General features: G+C 44.6%; 1 protein-coding gene across 4 annotated transcripts in view; it reads left to right on the forward strand.

Moving 5' to 3' along the window:
* pxnb (paxillin b) overlaps positions 1–18,718 on the forward strand; it is a 29,302-nt gene that overhangs the window by 5,677 nt on the left and 4,907 nt on the right. Inside the window, exons 2-9 of one of the 4 annotated variants that reach the window (XM_080434272.1) lie at positions 11,034–11,242; positions 11,572–11,666; positions 13,177–13,316; positions 13,709–13,913; positions 14,274–14,394; positions 14,531–15,745; positions 16,368–16,628; positions 16,810–17,010. In XM_080434272.1, the coding sequence (XP_080290398.1) occupies positions 11,034–11,242; positions 11,572–11,666; positions 13,177–13,316; positions 13,709–13,913; positions 14,274–14,394; positions 14,531–15,745; positions 16,368–16,628; positions 16,810–16,914 (2,351 nt within the window). In that variant the 3' untranslated portion in view covers positions 16,915–17,010. Of the gene's footprint in view, positions 1–11,033; positions 11,243–11,571; positions 11,667–13,176; positions 13,317–13,708; positions 13,914–14,273; positions 14,395–14,530; positions 15,746–16,367; positions 16,629–16,809; positions 17,011–17,439; positions 17,602–18,718 lie in introns of those variants that run through there. The other 3 variants (XM_080434273.1, XM_080434274.1, XM_080434275.1) reach the window with 3 other exon arrangements.

An 18,718-nucleotide genomic window follows, 5' to 3' on the forward strand; every position in this document is an offset into this window, starting at 1 on the left:
AGTTCCAGTGTCTGTAACAGATAAAAGTTTGTCAAAAGTCACGCAAGCTTTCCCAAGGCTTGCTCTCTGGATGCCATAGGTCACTTAAGTGAGTCTCGTGAACACTGCAGTTTGCAATGTTAGTGCCCCTCTGCCTCAGCATGTCGATCAGACAGAATTATAGGGCCTTCCACTGCATGTTTCCAGTTCATAGAAAGAAATGACCGTCCGCCAACCAGTGTTGCAGTCCTCGAATGTGAAACCAACCCATTTCTAAAGTCTGAGATAGTTGTAATAACAAAAAAATATAGATATACTAATGTAACAATACATAGAAGCGTTTGGGCTTTCTGTCCACTGTTACATTCTTAAAATTATTATAATAATAATAATTATTATTATTACTTATTTTAAATATAACCTATTTATTTTACACTTACACTCTACTTACTTAACCACACGGTCAAATTGGCTTTTCTCTTTATTATTATTATATATATATTTTTTTTACTGATATTCAGTTCAGAGTCAACAATCATTTAGTCACCTTAGTGCACTTGCATGGTGTTTCTGGTCTGGTCACTTCTAAGAAAGTAAACTGTTGGTTTTTGGGATTATACAAATCATAGTTATAGCGTATTTCAGACTGTTCATAACTCTAACAACAATAGGAGATTCTACTAGCACAATGAGTCACTATTGAGCTAGCCTAAACAGCCACGGTTTCCAGTAATCATACTGGAGTAAATGTACAATGTCGGCTTCTGAAATGTACACTTAAGTAGAAGTAAAAGTATTGAAAACTGGAACCACTCTAGTGAGATACAAGATGGGACCCTCAAAATGTACTCAAGTAGAACACTTGAGTAAATGTACTTCGTGACCTTGGCTTCCACCACTGAACCCCGTGCAGGCGGTTATCTTCCTTGTGTAAATTCCTAAGCAGGACAAAATCTCTAAACAAAATGCTTACGGAGCAGATTACACTATCCACTGACATGTACTTGGGTCAAAGTACCAAAAACAAAAAATGGTATCGGAGTGGAGTGAGACACCAACGTGAGAAGTGTTTACAGTAATAGGCAGCCTGTCCCCATTCACAATTTCTCAGATTTAACATGCACAAGTTTCCCTTTGAAAATAGCAGATCCACACCATATGATACGTGTCAAATGTCTTTGATTGGTTGACCACATGGAGGAGGGAATATGAACCCCTTCGTGCTATCACACTATATTGAGGGAGTGCATTGTTGATTATGTATGCTGGCTATTCAAAGATACCTCAAGGAGTGATTGTTTTCTTGGTATGATGAAATTGAAGTCAGTTGAAAATATCTTAAAGTCATATAGACAAAGGGAATTGTTACAAACACTTGACAACCAACATCAATTCAATAGTTTAGACTATTCGTTTTGGATCATAGGCCAAAAAACGGATCCATGATGTTTTCCAGTGGCAAAATCTAACATCCCATTACATTAAGAAAACAAATTGATAAAAATCAAGTGACTGGTTATTGTGTACGAATTCTATTCAGCTCTAAAACTCAGATCTTATCATTTGTAATACGACGCCCATGCCCATTAGCCTGGTATCATCTTGATATCCTATGGCAATATTGCTATCCATAGCATCAGCAGAAGCTCTGTTGTTCCCTGCACCCGTTTAGCCCTCAGTCTATTTTCTGAGCCCCGTTGACCAGTGAGTCTTCAATCCACTAACCCGTGACCTTTTGGCACTGAACTCTGAATTCCTCATTTTATTACCATTTTCATCAGGTGACCTGGCCTGTTTGCTACTGTATATCTGTCTACCAAGACAGCCCAAGGCTGCTCGTGAACAAATTAATTAATTCCTTCTCTCTATCCACAGGAATACTCCCAACCTGATATTACAGAAGTCTGAGAATAGAAAGGGCAGTAAAATGGGTTTTCTCAATTGTTTAAGTGGAGAGATGAGGAGCCACATTTTGAGCATGGCCCCGTGCTGAGAATACCTCCAGGGCACATTAGATGCTAAAGCTGCCGTGGGCCAGTGAAAGGGCTGATTGTTAGTGGAGAAGGGAGCCTGCAGTCTTAAGCATGGGGAACAGTAGGCTGAGTGAGGGGGCAAGGCTGCTACGGAATGTCTAACATCACTGTTTGTCAGGGTCCAAGGCCAAATACTAACCGAGGTCATGACTTACCTCCTACAACAACTCACGGCTCCATGCAGCCGTGGCCCTGTAGAGATGACTGTTGGGTTACCCCCACCTCTCAGATCTGACTCAGACAGGAGTTGCAAATACTAAGCCTCTGTTGTACCTTGTTTTGAGTGCAAGTTGGGTGTTGTTTACTGCATTGGCTCAGCGTACTCCTTGCGGAAACAAAGTTCAACATGCTAATAAGAACAAAATAATGTCATTGCGGACTGCGGAGCAAACAAACAAACAAACGCATTGACTTGCCAATGTTCATTCGGCAGTTTTTTCACCATCAAGAGTTTTTGAACTATCCAAACATCAGCGCAGAATGATACACCAATGCAAACATTGTGTATTATTGGTCAGAAACTCAATATGCTCGTGATTTTATATTGTTTGATTTCAGCAATCTGCCAGTAAAATACCATGGGCAGTTTTGAAGAAAGGTTGGCTGAGGAGGTTAGGAGGTTAGAAACCCCTGAGGGACTACAAACAAAACCAGATGACAATTAACTAATGGACATGGCACACTTGTCTGCTGTTTCTGTAGCTAGATGTAAACAAAGAGTGGAGATCCAGGAGTCAGAATCACCATTCCAGTCTTGTATACAGTGGGCAGAGTCTAACATTCAGAACTCTGCATTGAGTAAAACGACAAGCCCCAAAAATTTATTGCACTTGGTGTAAGATCCTATATTCAAACTCCACTCATCTGGCCCACATGTAGCCCCATGGCACGTACCCTAAAACAAGCCATTTTCTGTACAGTTAGCCCAGGTCTGCTTTCCTTTAAGTAACTCTGTGTACCAGCCCCTGTTCATTGGCCCTACCCTGATCGTGGAATCTACTCAATGCTGTTTAGAAACCTGATCAGACCAGCCTCCCATGACTGATAGTATCCTCTCCTTGTCGGCTCTGTATATATTGATCCTTCCACGTCCCCTAACTACTCGGAAGGAACCGAAATTCCCAAAGGGCACTATATAAACTACTAGATTAGACCGCGCCTTCTGGGAGTCATTTTCTTTCCTGCGGTTCTGTCTGATCAGTCTCTCACAGTTGGGACCAGGTGGCGTCCAGCAGGCCTGGCTTCAGCATTGTTGGTGATGTGGCGCTCGGCCCGGGGGGGTGGGGGGCTTTTCTGTGTCTTTCTCCCCCAGATGTGGCTCAGATAACCACATGTGTGACACAGTGTCAGTGTCAGGCCTATGCTGCCAGCTTGTTTGATGTTCGTCGGGGTGCGAAGCCGCAGCTCTCCACTCAGTGTAAATTCCTCAGCATCCTGTGAGGTTTCCACTGACTCACTGGTGGCTGATTGACCCCAGTGGGCAGTGGAGAGTCTGGTCCATGTCTGTAGATTTACGCTGAAGAAGATGGATTATAGACATGCATAGGGCTTTTACATGGGTCTGTAAGGGAGAAAAACATACACATAGTCAGTTACCATCCAAACCATATCTTTTTTTAATGATCAGTTTACCGGAATACAACATTAACATTCAAAAATGTACTTTTACATAGGCCTATTGTGTCTTTGCTGTAAGATCTTTATCCTCAACAAGCATAGAGAGAATATGGTCACATTTTCTAGCTAGTTCAAGTTGTATCGTGACGTTCCATCTGGACGATGTGTGTGGGTGTGGGTGAGATGGTTATGTGGGCTGCTTATTGAAAGAACTGAATTGGAAAGCACCGTTACCAGCTGTTTCACACACTCCTCATAGATTTGATTGCATTAGTTGATTACCTTGCAGTGTATTCCCCAGGCAGGATGAGGTCCCAGAATTGGCCGAGGTACTGTAGAAGCGGGGGGTGGTCTTAAATGTTAACAGCGTTTGCACGGCATACCGAAAGATCTTAGAAGGTCTTTAGTGACTTCTGTGTTTCAGTATGTCGGGCAGTGCAGAGTTAGTGTTACCACCAGACTAGCTATCATCACCCCTCGAGAGTAACAGGGTTAGTGCACAGCCCCTTTAACCCAGCCCTGTCAGATCGGGCTTGCCTGTTAGGCTGAAGGGAGGTCCTGGCTGTAAATCAGCCTTGTTCCTGGGCTCCACACCCATCCGGTTCTGGGGTCTGGGGAAGGGAGCTGCATGGCTGACCTCATCGCTTTGGCAACAGACCCTGCCCCATATCCTGAGGAAACAGAGGAGAAAACAATGGGCTGAATCAGGGTTGGAGGCCGGTGGGGGTGGGGTGGGGTGGGGCTCAGTTATCCTGCTGTTTAGGAGGGTGTTTTCACTCCTAAAACCAGTGTCACACAGAACTTTGCTTCACTGGCAGCAGGCTTCAGTCTCTTCCTCTTTCCATGCTGTGTCCTCTCCTTCCTTGATCTCTGGCCTTGTTGCTTAGCACAGAGAATAGGGCTGTTATTTTCCTTGACGGGTCAGAGTAAGGGAACAAGAATTTCTGAGTCGGTGCTGGATTCTTCCCATATTACTCAAGCTGGGACTCCCCAGGGCTTGTTCAAAGAGCTCAGTGTTGATGCCAGTCAGGGAGGCTGCTTCGCTCTCTAGTCTCTACAGGGCAAGAAACATAACTCTGTTATAGCCTCAGTGGTTGAGTGATCTCTGGAATTCTTCAGCCACTTAATGTTTTACCAGCTATCTGATTATTAGACTGTCCATATAATTGCCTTTTACCTGCCACTGGGGCCCGAAGACACTTATCAACTACAGCTAGAATTGAATAGCAGTAAATCCCCACCCTTAAGTTCTGCGTGATGGCTGCTTAGTTGGTGGATGTTATCATTGTGCAGTGTTTTTTTGGGAAATGGAAACAGAAAATTCTGGAGCCTGTTCAAGTTTTCACCACACCACACCCCACCCAATTACACTCACTTGTGTCACAATAGGCTGCTGCCCACTGACATAACCTCTTAACACATATGATATGCATGAGTGTGTCCTCAGTGACTGTGTGTCAGACGAATCTTTAGACTTTCCCCTGTCATCTGATGTACTGGTCTGTGGGGAAGTGCTTTTATTTTGGTCCAGAGTTCTCTCCAGGGGAGTGTCGTCTTTCGGATATGGGGCTGTTCTGAAGGGTATTTATAGGTATGTTTATTTTGAAGTCATCGTTGCCCCTTAGATACGCCAGTCTCTCTTGATACTATGCTACCAACCCATAACGTCTCTGCATGTGAGGTCGTTTTTGCAGCAGTATAGATAGCATATGTGTCTTACAACTATCTCGTTGACATTCTCTCTCCCTCTCGCTCGCTCGCTCTCTTTCTATTTCTCTCTTACTTGGGTCTTCACCCAGCCTTCCCTGTAGGTTTCACTGGCATCTCCCTCTCCACCCCTTCACCCCCCATCCCTCCTGCTGGCCCCTGTCTCTCTTGTTTGATATAAATATCATGCCAGGGTTGGCTAGATGGGGTAGGGTTTCGGCGTGGGTCTGTAGCCAGCTCTGCACTATGCTCTCTGGCTATAAACAGGTGAGCTGTGGACCCTTTACGGCCCATCTCTAGTCACCACATGTTAATAGAAAAGATTAGCTGTCCATGCTTGTATATGTGTCTGCCTAGGCCGCACTGCGCCACCTTGCCTTCTCTGTGGGAACAGGGCAATAAAAACATTGACATCTCCCTTATCCTGGAATTCAAAGCACGTTGCAGTTTGTGGAATTGGTCCTGTAATTGTCCGCACATTATTTTCATTTTCTGAACTTGACAGCTGGCGGTTTGTATCGAAGCACATTCCTTCCTGCCCCTCTCTACCTAGAATCCTGTGGAGTTTGTGGAGCATGTTGTGCTTGAGTAAAATGTTATTGCAAAACATCGTTAAGAATGTTCTTTGTAGGTTTGCCAGTTTCATGTCTGGTTTGATTGTTAATGATGAATTGCACTCGGTGCAGCTCGGCCATATACTGCCCTACAAAGGCAATCACTTTTTTCTTTTCTTTTTTGCTTTATAGCTCCACTGGTCATGAGTAATGTTTAGATTTAATTTCAATGGAAAATATACCCTTTCTAATGGGTGATATGCTATCTACGTCTTTATACGTATTTGGTATATAGGAGATACAATGGGGGTTACACCACCCACTGCCTCCATCTCATGCCTCCCCACCTCCTCTGCCACCTTCTGTGTCCCTGGCTTGGTTTGCTTTCTTTCTCTGAGTTGGACAGAGGAATGTCAGGAATTCACCATGTACCTTCCCGCCCATCAGATAAAGCCTGCAGGACTACAACATAGCCCAGAGGCGGAGGTGGGGGGCTAGTGGTGGTGGGGGCTACGCAGACAAGAATGTACATGTACCCACTGCCCAAAGAATGTGTGTACAGTATCCACTCACAACTTCATTGTTGTTTATTGAATAACACAAATGTTAAGTATGCTACTGCTTTCCCTCAGCGTGGGCCTACCACTACCCGCAGCAAACTGTTTATAGCTGTAAAGGGCCAAAGAGTGGCTGAAGTCCTGATGAATTGTGCATGAGCTCAGTCACATCCCCTTTGACTGAACAGTCAATATTCCTCAATATAACGTATAGCGGAATCTGGGGTCAGGATGTTGTCAGAACAGAACTGGACTTTGACTGTTGTAGGACACCCCCCCCCCCCCCCTCCCTCCACCCCCCATTGCTGGAATGGAAAAGATTAGTCTCATACTTGGCTTACAGTGCATGTTTGCATTCTAATGCTTTTCATTCCCCATGGACCAAACTTGACTCTCAGACCACGGCCCCTTGTCCACTCATAAGAGACGCAGCACTGCCCTCCTCAGGAAAACAAACTGGGCAGGAAAAAGTTGAATTGCATCCTCGACTATGAAAGTGATATTCAATGTTCAGTAACAAAGGTACCCATTGAAATGTGCACTCAAGGATGTGAGCTGTGAAAAGGGGATGCACCGATACTGATTTCAACAGCCTGATGGCTTTATTTTAATGAACAATATGAACAATTCAACATTTAGATATGAAAAATATTATACCCAAAGGTCTGTTCCTACTTCCCAGTACATACAGACATGTGTAGCATGTCGAGTTGAATGATTTAAGAAAGTTCTGAGGTGTCAATATTGAAATCATTGTTGTCTCCGCCAGGCCGAAGGCGTGGCCGACTATGTTTTCCGTCCATATGTCCGTCCGTCTGTGTGTCCGTCTGTCTGTGAGCAGCTTTTCTCCGGCACCATTGGGCCGATCAGCATGAAACTTTGCTTGCACATTCCCTGGAAAAACCTGCGCCAAATTTCAGGGGGCCGATTCTTGAAAACACATTTTTGTTTATATTACTCCTACAGATTGTGTCCAACAAACTTCACGCAAATTGGTACACATTATCTCTATAGTCATGTGATGAAGACGGATCTGTCCGATTTTTTGATCATGACGAAACGTATATGGCCCATTTGTGCCGGATTACATTTTCTGCCATTGTGGGTTTTCTTCAAAACCTTTTGCTACTACTCCTACAGATTTTGTCCAAAACTCACAGAAATCTGTACACATTATCTCTGATGTCATGTGATCAAGATGTGTGAGTCCGATTTTTCAGATCCCATTCCAATTGGCTACGTTTGCGGGCCCTGGGTAGGCAACCCGGCCTAATACCATGTATTCCCAATTCTCATTGTTCAATGCTCGTTATTTTGGAGTGTTTAAAAAAAAGGTATATCTCTGCAGGAGAGCTCAGTTGGCGCTCTTACTGTTTGTGATAAAAAACAATAGGCCAGATACTGGTTTTAGCTTATTGTGTGATACTGTTGTCATCGTTTCAGCATTATGTTAATTTCACCATGAAGGAGTGAATGTAGCCTTATTGCATTAGCAATTACATGCTTGAGTGAAATACTTAATCTGATATTGACGGAAATCCCCTTCAGGCAGCTTATCCTGTAACATGACATGAGTCACAGATGTAGTATCACCAGGGGGTTAAATGAGTGGAGAGATCCCCTTCTGAGAAACCTGGCTCTGTCTACAAGACTTCTGGAAGGCCTCAAGCGATATGGCTGGCACTGTTGGTAGTGAGGCCAAGAACTGCTTTCCAGGAATACATCCACACATAATTAGTTTGATCGCATTGTGATGACTAATTCTTACGGCCAATTACATAAAAAAAGTTCATGTTATATATATATATAAAGTGTATGATATGACTCAAATCCCACAGCAAATGATGGTGTTTTTCTTTCCCGGGGCTTTGTTTTATGAGCGAACAAGTCAACTTTAGTAAGGCCTTGTTTAGCACGCCGACACCAGGTGCAGATTATTTTGAGCTGGTAGTGATATTTCAGCACATTTGCACAGACTTGGGCTACTTGCTGAGCTTACAGCTTTAAATAGGCTTCTGCTCCCATGCGGTTTATGCCGAACTCGCATGGCTTAAACATTTAGCTGCTGGACTGGGTCTCCCTGTGGTGTGAAAGAATATCCTTTAGATAGTAGAAGAATGACTGAGGAACATGTGGCACTAAGCAGTTAAAGCAACATAATTTGGTCTGTATTTAAGATCTAAGCCAGAACACAACCTAGTCTGTTTGAGTTGTCCTTCCTTGATGTTCAATCACTTACAATTCATTAAACATTTTGTCACTGTTGCCAGTCTATCATCAGCCATCCACGAGACATTAGCATTATTAGATTATGAATGTCAAGGGACTGATGAGGGGAAATTGTATGGAGTTAAAGTACATTAAAGGAACTAAAGCCCAAAATCACTTGTGACACTATATTGACGGAGGTATTATTCTGTTAAAAGGGCATTAAAAAAGGTTGTTATGCTGTAAATCATGTCTGGCTCTCTAACCACGCCTCCCAGCAGACTGGCAGCATGTTATCACTCCATGTGCCTCAGACTAGACCTTGTCTATCCTACTGTCTGTCTGCTTTACTCTCACTGACTTCTACAGGGTTACTAGGGACTGCTACAACAGCTGGAATAATGTGAGTAAGATGATGTACAGTGATTATTTTGAGTGCTGAAATTTCTCGATGGCTGGTTTAGTGGCAAGTGTTAAAACTGCCATTTTTGAGTTTGACACATTTACACGGTCAGCCGTTAATATGTTAAAGCAGTTGCTGTTACTGGGCCTTCACACAGGCACAGACGTAGATGTAAGCTGTCGTGGTCTAAATGGTGACCTATCTTTGTGTGTGTCTTTAGGTTTTTAAGATAATTGAAGGGTTTCTTTAAGCATCGCCTATCATTCTCAGTAAGGAATAAGCTGGTGTTAAGTGTACTCTAAGCCACCAAGACAACTTTTTAAGGTCCTAGTTCTCAAGGAAACATTGACTGCAAATATTTTGGCTGTAATCACTAGTGCATGTTTATCTTTGACTTTGTTAATCTGATTTTCTATTGCAAGTGATGTAACTTGTGGTATTGTTTGAATAAAGCAACAGTTGCTAATTGGTAGGAGCAGAGCAGTCCAGTCAGCCAGATGATTGTGAAAGTTATTATGTCATTGTGAAAGTTATTATGTCATACTAAATGTTCTAGTGTTGTTTACAATGACAGTTCTTTTGGTATGGCTACAGGACAGTGGTTAGAAGCACTGTCCATCTGTATTATGGTAATGTATTCAAAGCATCTATCAGTCTTTTCACAGTTGCCAGGCTGATCCTACTAATAAAATGGTTGCTGGTGGATCCCAACTCTTAAGAGCCACTTGTATTGTTTAACCAGACAAATATCCTTTTAGGCTTCAAAGGGCACTGGCGGGTTGCCCGCCAAAGCAGCCGAGCAACAGAGTAGCCAACCTTACCAGCCAAACCAAAGTGTAGCAGCTCTTGGCAGGTGGCTGGTGTTAATTCCCCACCCTCCTCCAGGGTTTAGAAGTAAAGTGAAGCAGTTCCCTGAGGCAGCCTGCGACCGTTCTTCTACTACACTATAACAGTATGCAACCCTACGGTATCTGTCCTGTCTATTCTTGACTGGCCGTGTGGATGGACGGATGGATTGTGTGATGTAAGAGCCTATTTTGTTCTGACGTTCCAGTGGCCACTCAGCTGGGTAACACTGTACCCCTACCCCCTCATTCCTGGACGGAGGTCAGACATGCTCTGTCTGTCTCTTTATACTTGTCAGTCTGACCCGCTATGTTCACACTCTGATTTAAAAACAGAGAGACCTAAGCAAAAGCAGTGAATACTTTTCTGAGTTGTCTGACAGCTAGAATGACAGATGGGGCTCCTATAGACAGGTAACCACTTACTGACAGCAGCGCTTGTATTTATAGAGCAGGGTTGCTGTCAAAGGAAAGTGGGGGGATTTCAGAGATATTAACCAGAGACCTAATGGCTTTGGCTATGACATCATGCTGGGCCATTCCCTACCATACAATGCCATACTGTGATGATGACAGAGGCTAACCTTGGCTACTGGTGTAGAACTGTTGCTGTGTGGACGTGGTGGTGGTGGTGGAGGAGGGGGGCAGGCCATTTTTGGTGTGCGGAAGAGTGACAGCTTGGAATGACTCACACACAGCCATTGTCAGTTTTACACACACTGACCCCTGTTCAGTAGTCACTACAGAGCACCCAATAACCCCAGCGAAGTATTTATAGGTCCAGCAGACTAAATGTGTTTGCTGGTCGCCATTAAAAACCTGTTGTAAAATGCAGTGCGGGCATTTGTGTGTGACTTATCTGTTCAGTTGTTCATTTTAGGCAAGCGATAACACGCAACATGGGGAATCTTGACAGATACTGATGGTGTTATATTTAAGTAAAAGTAGTAATGGACGGGCCGATGATCATAAATCCATATGCGGTGTGGTAATGTGATTTGTCATTTTCAGGATTTCTGGGACATACAACTTTCAGTTGTCCTGCTCTTCCGGCTTTCTAATTTCCTGTCCACATTCGTGTTTCAAATGTTTGATTAAATGTAACCTATAATCACAATTTCTTTTGCCAGACGCGTTACTAGCTGACCTGGAATCAACGACTTCCCACATCTCAAAGCGACCGGTTTTTCTCCCTGAAGAGACGCCCTACTCCATCCCTACAGGAGGAAACTCCTACCAGGATGTGTCGGTTCCGCCCCCAGTCCCTCCCCCTCCGTCAGCTGAGGCTCTGAATGGTTCTCTGATCGACCCCCCAGACTCCCACCACTCGTCACTGCAAGTAAGTGGCTCACACTGGGTACCTGTGGAGCCAATGCAGTTGAGGTCAAAGTCAATACTTTATTGTTGCAAATTGGATATAAAAAGTATACAGAAGACACAAAGAACTGATGTCTACACATGTTTTAGTTTAGTTTTTACATATTAAATTAACACAATTAATTGAACCCTGTAAGGTATTGAAGAATGTTAAGTGTATACTCACCTTTTTCAAGCAGGCTTACTGCATAGGGCTAAGATCAGAAGATTATTAGCAAACACATTGCTAATATTAAGATCATATGATGGCAAACTTGACACAACACTTGACACAACATGTGTGCTCTGCAGTCCCTGCAGTCCTTAGGTTCAGCCCAGAAGAGCTCATGGTCCAGGGATAGCAGTAGCCCTCCATCATCTCACATTGAAGAGGACCACGTATATAGGTAATCTGTGATACTGCTGGCCACTGTGGGAATGTAACACTTTTATCACCAGGAAAATGATGGTTATTATTAGGCTGAAACGTCAGTATACTTGTCTTGAGCAACCACTTTTACTAGAGACTGCTCCCTCAGCTTGTGAATTATAATTTAAACTAGACGTGTCGCAATTCTGGGAAATTGCAAAGTGTGGTTGCGCCGACGCCGGTCGCGGCTGCGGGACTCGAGGAATACGCCTGGACGAATACCGTCGGAGACCGCGCGACATGCAATTCGAATTCGGTGTGACACGTGCCGTTTCGATTTGAGGAAATAGGCCCCTCCCATTAAAGAAACAGGCCCCTCCCACAAATGTAGCGGGCCAATGACATAGTCATGTCACTCCTGAGATCACTTGTATTTCATTTTGAGAGAACTGATCCCCCAAAAATCATGTTTTTGCATCAAGCGGTTACATTTTGCGTATTTGTGGCGCCCCCTATGGATCAAAGTGGAAATGCTTATGGGGATTTGTTGAGTGAACCACCATTGACATGTGATTCAAATTTGGGATGGACCGGACGTTCTGTTCGTGATTTTTGGCGTTTTTTGTAAAACAGGCCCCTCCCACTAAATTTGGAAGCCAATTACGGACGAACGGTATGGACTATCCAAATTCCGCTTGGAGGTGTTTATCGCATGGGTCTAGAGATCATGTGTACCGATTTTTGTGAGATTTGGACAAAATATGGGGGGAAAGGAGCTAAAAGTGTGTTTTGAAGAAAATTCAAAATGGCGGAAAATCTATCCAGACGCAAATGGGCGTGGCCTTTATAGGGAGTTGCGTCATGACCCAAGAAATCTAGGGGGGGAAAGATTTTTATTCCACGACCTACGGTTCAAGAGTTATAGGCCAAAACGTAAAGTGGGCTTTTATAGCGCCACCATGTGGCCGAATGATATATATTTTTTTTTTTATAATTTCACACAAAATTATGAACCTCCCCTCCAAGTCTTGTAACTCTAGCCCTTCAAAAATACTTGAATTTGAGTTTTTTCATTTTCCCATTAAAGTGGATGGGGAAATTTAATGCACTAATAAATCAATATCAATTAAACTGTACAACCTATCTCTTAGCGAAGTACAAGCCCTGAAGTCCCGATAAAGCCGGTGATTTTGACATATGGCACAAAATTGGGGGGAAACAACTGTGGGAGGAGTAGCGCGACAAAATAAAGTTTATCTAGAATAAAGAATAAAGTTTATAGAGTACTATAGTCTGGTTGCCACACTAATAAATCATAAAATGTTTTTTTAAACTGTGACCTGTGACTTTATTTGCTGTGAGCTCATCAATTATTATATACAGCTCACCATCTGTCATTGTTTGTTTTTCGTATAATGGCTATTGACAGTCATCTCTCTCTCTCTCTCTCTTTCTCTTTTTCTTTCTCTTTCTCTTTCTCTTTCTCTCTCTCTCCCTCTCACACCCTCTTTTCCAACTCCCTCCCCCATCTCCTCGCTCTATTTCAGTTTTCCAAATAAACAGAAGTCGTCGGACTCGTCTGCGTTGGCCATGACCTCTGCCCTGGGCAGTAACCTGTCAGAGCTGGACCGGCTGTTGCTAGAACTCAACGCCGTGCAACAGAACTCGCCCTCCTACGCCACCACAGGTAAAACACATGGCTCATTGTCCTGCCATGAATGTTTAGTGCTTTAGTCTCTTTATAAAGTGGGCCTTGTTATCTTTCATTATTGTAGTGTTTGACTCAAGCTCCATTAGTGTATAAATCTTACGGATGCCTGGTAAATGGAGGGATAGATGGATTGACAGACAGACAGACAGACAGACAGACAGACATGTACTGTACATAGTTTGTGTCATTCATCCATTCTCAAGGGAAATGTGTTGTTCACATAACAGCCTGTATACATGACCAAACAATAGTCCAAATCCATGTAAAGATGCATATGACTTTGCATGCCTATCATTTCTCTCACCACGATCACAAATGCAACTTCATTACACGAATTCGCACAGTAGAGTTATTGACATTTTTATTAGACTGCCTTTATTGTCCCATAGAGGAAACGGCCCCACCCTTACCATCTTGCAGCGTCACCTACTACGAGAATGGTAGTGGCCCAGAAATCACGGTGAGCCCTCCCCTTCAGGAGAAGCCCAAGAGGAATGGAACACGAATGGACGAGGGCCGACCCACAGTGGAGAGTCTACTGGATGAACTGGAAGGCTCAGTACCTTCACCCAAGTAAGGTTCATTCGGTTCATTCACCACCACCAGCTGAGCTTTCATAGACTTAAGCATTTATGATGAGTAGAAATACGACCATTTGTTCCAGACTGATGAAACACTATGCCACTGTGTTCATGTTGGGAACCACCAGAAGTGGACCCATGACCTATTTTGAGTATCAACTCATTGCTTATGGCAGTGGTTCAGAAATGTGCAGATACCCTGTATACACTTATACTGTGAGAAAACAATGTTGGACATTAAACTAATCTGGGGACCCCCCTGGGGGACCCGGCGTTGAGAACCACTGGCTTATTGAACCTATGGTTTAATTGTGATATATAAATACAGTATATTGTAAATCCTATTTGACAGCCCCAGCCCTTGCGCTCTCCACAGTGAGTTGGACTCACCTTCTCAGCAACAAGCAAGGATTTCAGCTTCCTGTGCCACACGAGAGCTTGATGAGCTCATGGCCTCCCTGTCTGACTTCAAGGTATTAAACCTCCTGAATATGTCTCTGACTCTTATTCTCTAATTCTAATTCTGTCTCTATCTCCTTTTCAAAATTCTGTCATATTCTTGTTCTGGCTGGTCTCTCTTACTGTCTCCTTTTTTCTGCTGTCCTCTAGCCCAGTACTGTGGCTATGCTAGATCATGAGGGAATGTCTTCTTCCAGCTCTCCTCGTCCTCCAGTCTCTCCTTCTCTACCTCCTGTGGCCTCACCTTTCCTTAGCTTGTCCCACCCGTCTGCCAGGGACTCTCCTCTCTTCTCTATTCCTGCTGGTCTGGAGCTGCACATAGACGAGGATGGAGGGGACAATGGCATGTCCATGCGCCCCCTCCCTTCCCAAAGCCCCATCTCCTCCCTCTCGACAGCCAGTGACCAGGACTTAGATTTGGTCATAGATGTTAATGCGAACATGCTGTCGTACCAGCTCAAGTCTCTGCTGGTCCTCACTCACGCTGCCAGCAATAACTCCGCCTTGCCTAGAAATAGCCCAAGTCCTTCCTACACCACCACCCCCTCACTGACCTCGGTTAACACTGTCCTGGACCACAAGTCCTCCAAGTCTCCTAGTCCCTGTGTAGAGACCGTTTCATCCTCTCCTACTGCATATAAGCTCTCCACTCCGCCTTCTTTCAAAAATGTCACCCTTGCTTCATCTGCCCCCAAGACTCCTTCACCTCTCCCTGCTGCTCTCTCTGTGCCTTCCTCTCCCACCCTCACTACCTCTAAAACGTCCTCACCATCTCCAGTCTCTTCAGTGAGGGCGCCCTCTCCGCCAGCTCTCCCTGTCCCCAGAATACCCAGCAGGGAGCTGCCAGGGCTATCCCAGGCACACCAGAGTGCTAGCCACTCGATCAGTCACCATTCGCCTATGATGGAACGGTCTCTAGATGAGGAGCTAGACAAGCTTCTCGCTATGAGTTTTGCACAGAATCACACGACAGCACCTCAGCTGCAAATGGATGCCCTGTGTCTGAGTAGAGAGGCACAGGAAGTTAATGAGGAGCTTATCCTGCCTATGGACAGATGTTGCATGCAGCCAGACACTTTCGCCTCGAGCACCACCGATGGCTCCGTGGACGGGGGCATGGACGGCCACGGGGACCTTCTCGACTGGGCCGACGAGGAGCTGACCATGTCCTTCAATGACATGGACGGCACCATGACACCTTACACCGAGAGACCTTACACAGACGGCAGCATGACCCCGCTCACTGAGGCCAGCTGGATGGATGAGTCCATGACCCCGTCTACATGCCCCGGGACCCCGGATGTTGCCCTGGACCTTCCCCTTCTGCAACCTGCCACAATGGATAGAGTGTCAGCATCCGGACATGTATGCATCCTCCTCTCCCCTTGGCCTGCTAAAAATGGAACGCTGTGTTTTTGACAGCATTTTGCTTTTGCACGCTAAATCTTTGGCTATTTATCAAGAGTGTGCTCTGATTTGCCAGCGCTTTCGTACGCCTCAGTTTGGAAATAGCCATGTTTGATTGGCAGCATTCCTTTATTACTGCAGTAACAAATGGCTCGTTGATTGGTTGTGTAAGTTTATCTGCATGGCTTGTTGTTGAAATGTGATTCCAAACCCCACTATTCCACCCCCACCACCCTACAACTTGCTATCTCCTGTTGCACTACACTTGTATGATGCCTGTAAAGCATCTTGAGAGTGATCCTAGTCTGTGTTGTGGATGCGGTCGACTGGTGGTGGGGGCGGGTTGATGGAGTTTGACGGCATCTGACCTGAGCATGTGAGACGTGCATGGAGTGTGACGCTGAGCCCAACTGACCTTCCACAGGACATGCCATAGCCTGTCAGGACATCTGGCTGTGAATGAAAGGCAATGACAGTTCACTTGCTTGGACCCCTGCCCTCAGAACTCAGCTGCTGCTTGTGCTTGGATTGGCTCGCAGATAAGAAGGTTCCTATGATTGAGTGCTTACCCTCCCCTTAGCTGAAGTCGGTGATCAGGCGCACTAAAGAGACTCCCAACGTGCACCCCATGCTGCGCGATGGTCACCCGCGCAGGAAAGTGGGCCCCATCATCGTGAACAAGAGCAGTTCCCAGGACCGCCTCATAGAGGAGCTGCAGGGCAAGCTGGGGATCGGACGCGCGGAGCGTCGACGCAAGCAGCCTGACGACTGGCTCACCGAAGGGGTCATCGTCATGTCCAAACCGCAGCGCCTCCGTCCCGAGCGATTCGAGGTGGACAAGGTTGGATTGAGAGTGCATAAAAGAACAGAATCGTCCCAAATAACATAGCTATTGTAGTCAGTTAAACTCAGCTCAAATAAATATATATATATATCATTCTCAGTTAATTTACCTACACTGCTTTCTATACATTTTCCTTTTCTTTTTCTCTACTTCTTTCTCTTGCTTCGTTTTTCTTCAGATCATAATTCCCCCCGAGTCACCCGTTCCTCAGAGGAAAGTCCTTCCCCCTCCCTCCCCCCCCTCCCCCCGCTCCTCGCCGGCCCCCCATAGTAGAAGAACCTAAGAGGCCGTCGGTTGTGAAGCAGCCCCCGTTTCACATACCAATACCCCCACCTCCTCCCCCTCCACCCCCTCCTTCTCCCCCTCCACCCCCCCCTCGTATGCCGGAGCCCATTCATGCCCGACAGCAATACTATGTAACAGTACCTCCTCCACCAGCCCCCCCGGTGCAACCACCTCCACCTGTCCATATACCAGAGCCCCCTCCCCCTATCTTCAAAGCCCCAATTCATCCTCCTCCACCTGCGGCGCCCAAGCCACCACCAGTCCCCCCCAAAGTCCTGGTGTCAGTTGGTTGTCAAACAGAGTATGATCCCATCTTCCCTCCAATGCAGGCATGGACCTTTTTTGTCTTTTTATACTTCTTTTTCTGAACTGTTTTCTGAACTGTTGTCTTCTTTCTCTGATGACATCAGAGTTGGATAGTCTTAAATGTCTACTGTACAGTGAGTTTGTTGTATATTTTCAAATACCACTTTGTTGGAAGATAACGCTTCTTCATCTCTTTGAACCTTTCAACATTTTACAGATTATGGCCCAGGGGAAAGGTGGAGTTCCTGGAGGTGGCCCAACACAGGTCAACAAGCTGGACAACATGTTGGGCAGCCTGCAGTCTGACCTCAACAAACTGGGTGTACAGACTGTAGCCAAAGGAGTGTGTGGTGCTTGCTGTAAGCCAATTGTGGGGCAGGTGAGGGACAAGACCCATTTATTACCCTGTTGTTTTCAAACCAGTAAAGATTAGATATGGAGACACTAGTGGCCCAATGGTTATAGAAGTAATTATCCAGTTTGAGAAGCAGCTCAAACTAGCTTGGCAGGGATAATACATAACAAATTATCCTCTTTTCTTGAACAAGTGCTCAGGTGCCCTTGAGCAAGGCACTGTATCCCTAATAGTCCATGAGCCAGACAAGATTTCACTATCGAAAGAGTGGGCAAAACCATACCTATATTAAATTGTTTATAGGGTCAATATAAGTAAATAAATATATGATAACCTTTCCACAGGAGCAGCTTTTTCATATTTATATATATTTTCCCCATACGTACATGACAGGTGAAAAAATGACATTTAAAAAATTGTTATCATAATGAAACTTCCCCAGTTGATTACTTACATGAAGACAATTATTTATCGTATTACAAATTTTCTGAAATTGTATATTTAAATATGCAAATTAGGCATTAGGAAAATATGCCCGAATTTGCATAACTTTCCAGAATCAACATTGGAACATTGGACAAAACCAGAGTCAACATTCTTATTTCATTTTGTTAAGATGTTGGAGTCAAAGGTTTTTAACGAGGGAATATTCAATATCTGGCTCAATTTTGGGGCTCTGGCTCATGGACTAAATGCCTAATTTGCATATTTAAATATACAATTTCAGAAAATTTGTAATACGATAAATCATTGTCTTCATGTAAGTAATCAACTGGGGAAGTTTCATTATGATAACTATTTCTTAAATGTTGTCATGTTTTCACCTGTCATGTACGTATGGGAAAAATAACAAAATGTGTGATAAATATGAAAAAGCTGCTCCTGTGGAAAGGTTATCATATATTTGTTTACTTATATTGACCCTGAATTTTGGGGCTCTGGCTCATGGACTATAAGTGCAACAGTGACCAGTGGAGCTACACGGTACACATCTGGTGAAGGCTGTGGTTATACTCGGCAGCTCCTAGGTGTAACCGCTTATCTTGGTATATATACATCTGGAGAAGGCTGCGGTTATACCCTTGGTGGGCAGCTCCGCCTCTTAGGGTAACTGTTTATGTGTAGAACCTTCCTTCTCACC

This window comes from Gymnoscopelus braueri (assembly GCF_963280865.1).
Source record: "Gymnoscopelus braueri genome assembly, chromosome: 7".
In the NCBI taxonomy this organism is placed as follows: domain Eukaryota; kingdom Metazoa; phylum Chordata; class Actinopteri; order Myctophiformes; family Myctophidae; genus Gymnoscopelus; species Gymnoscopelus braueri.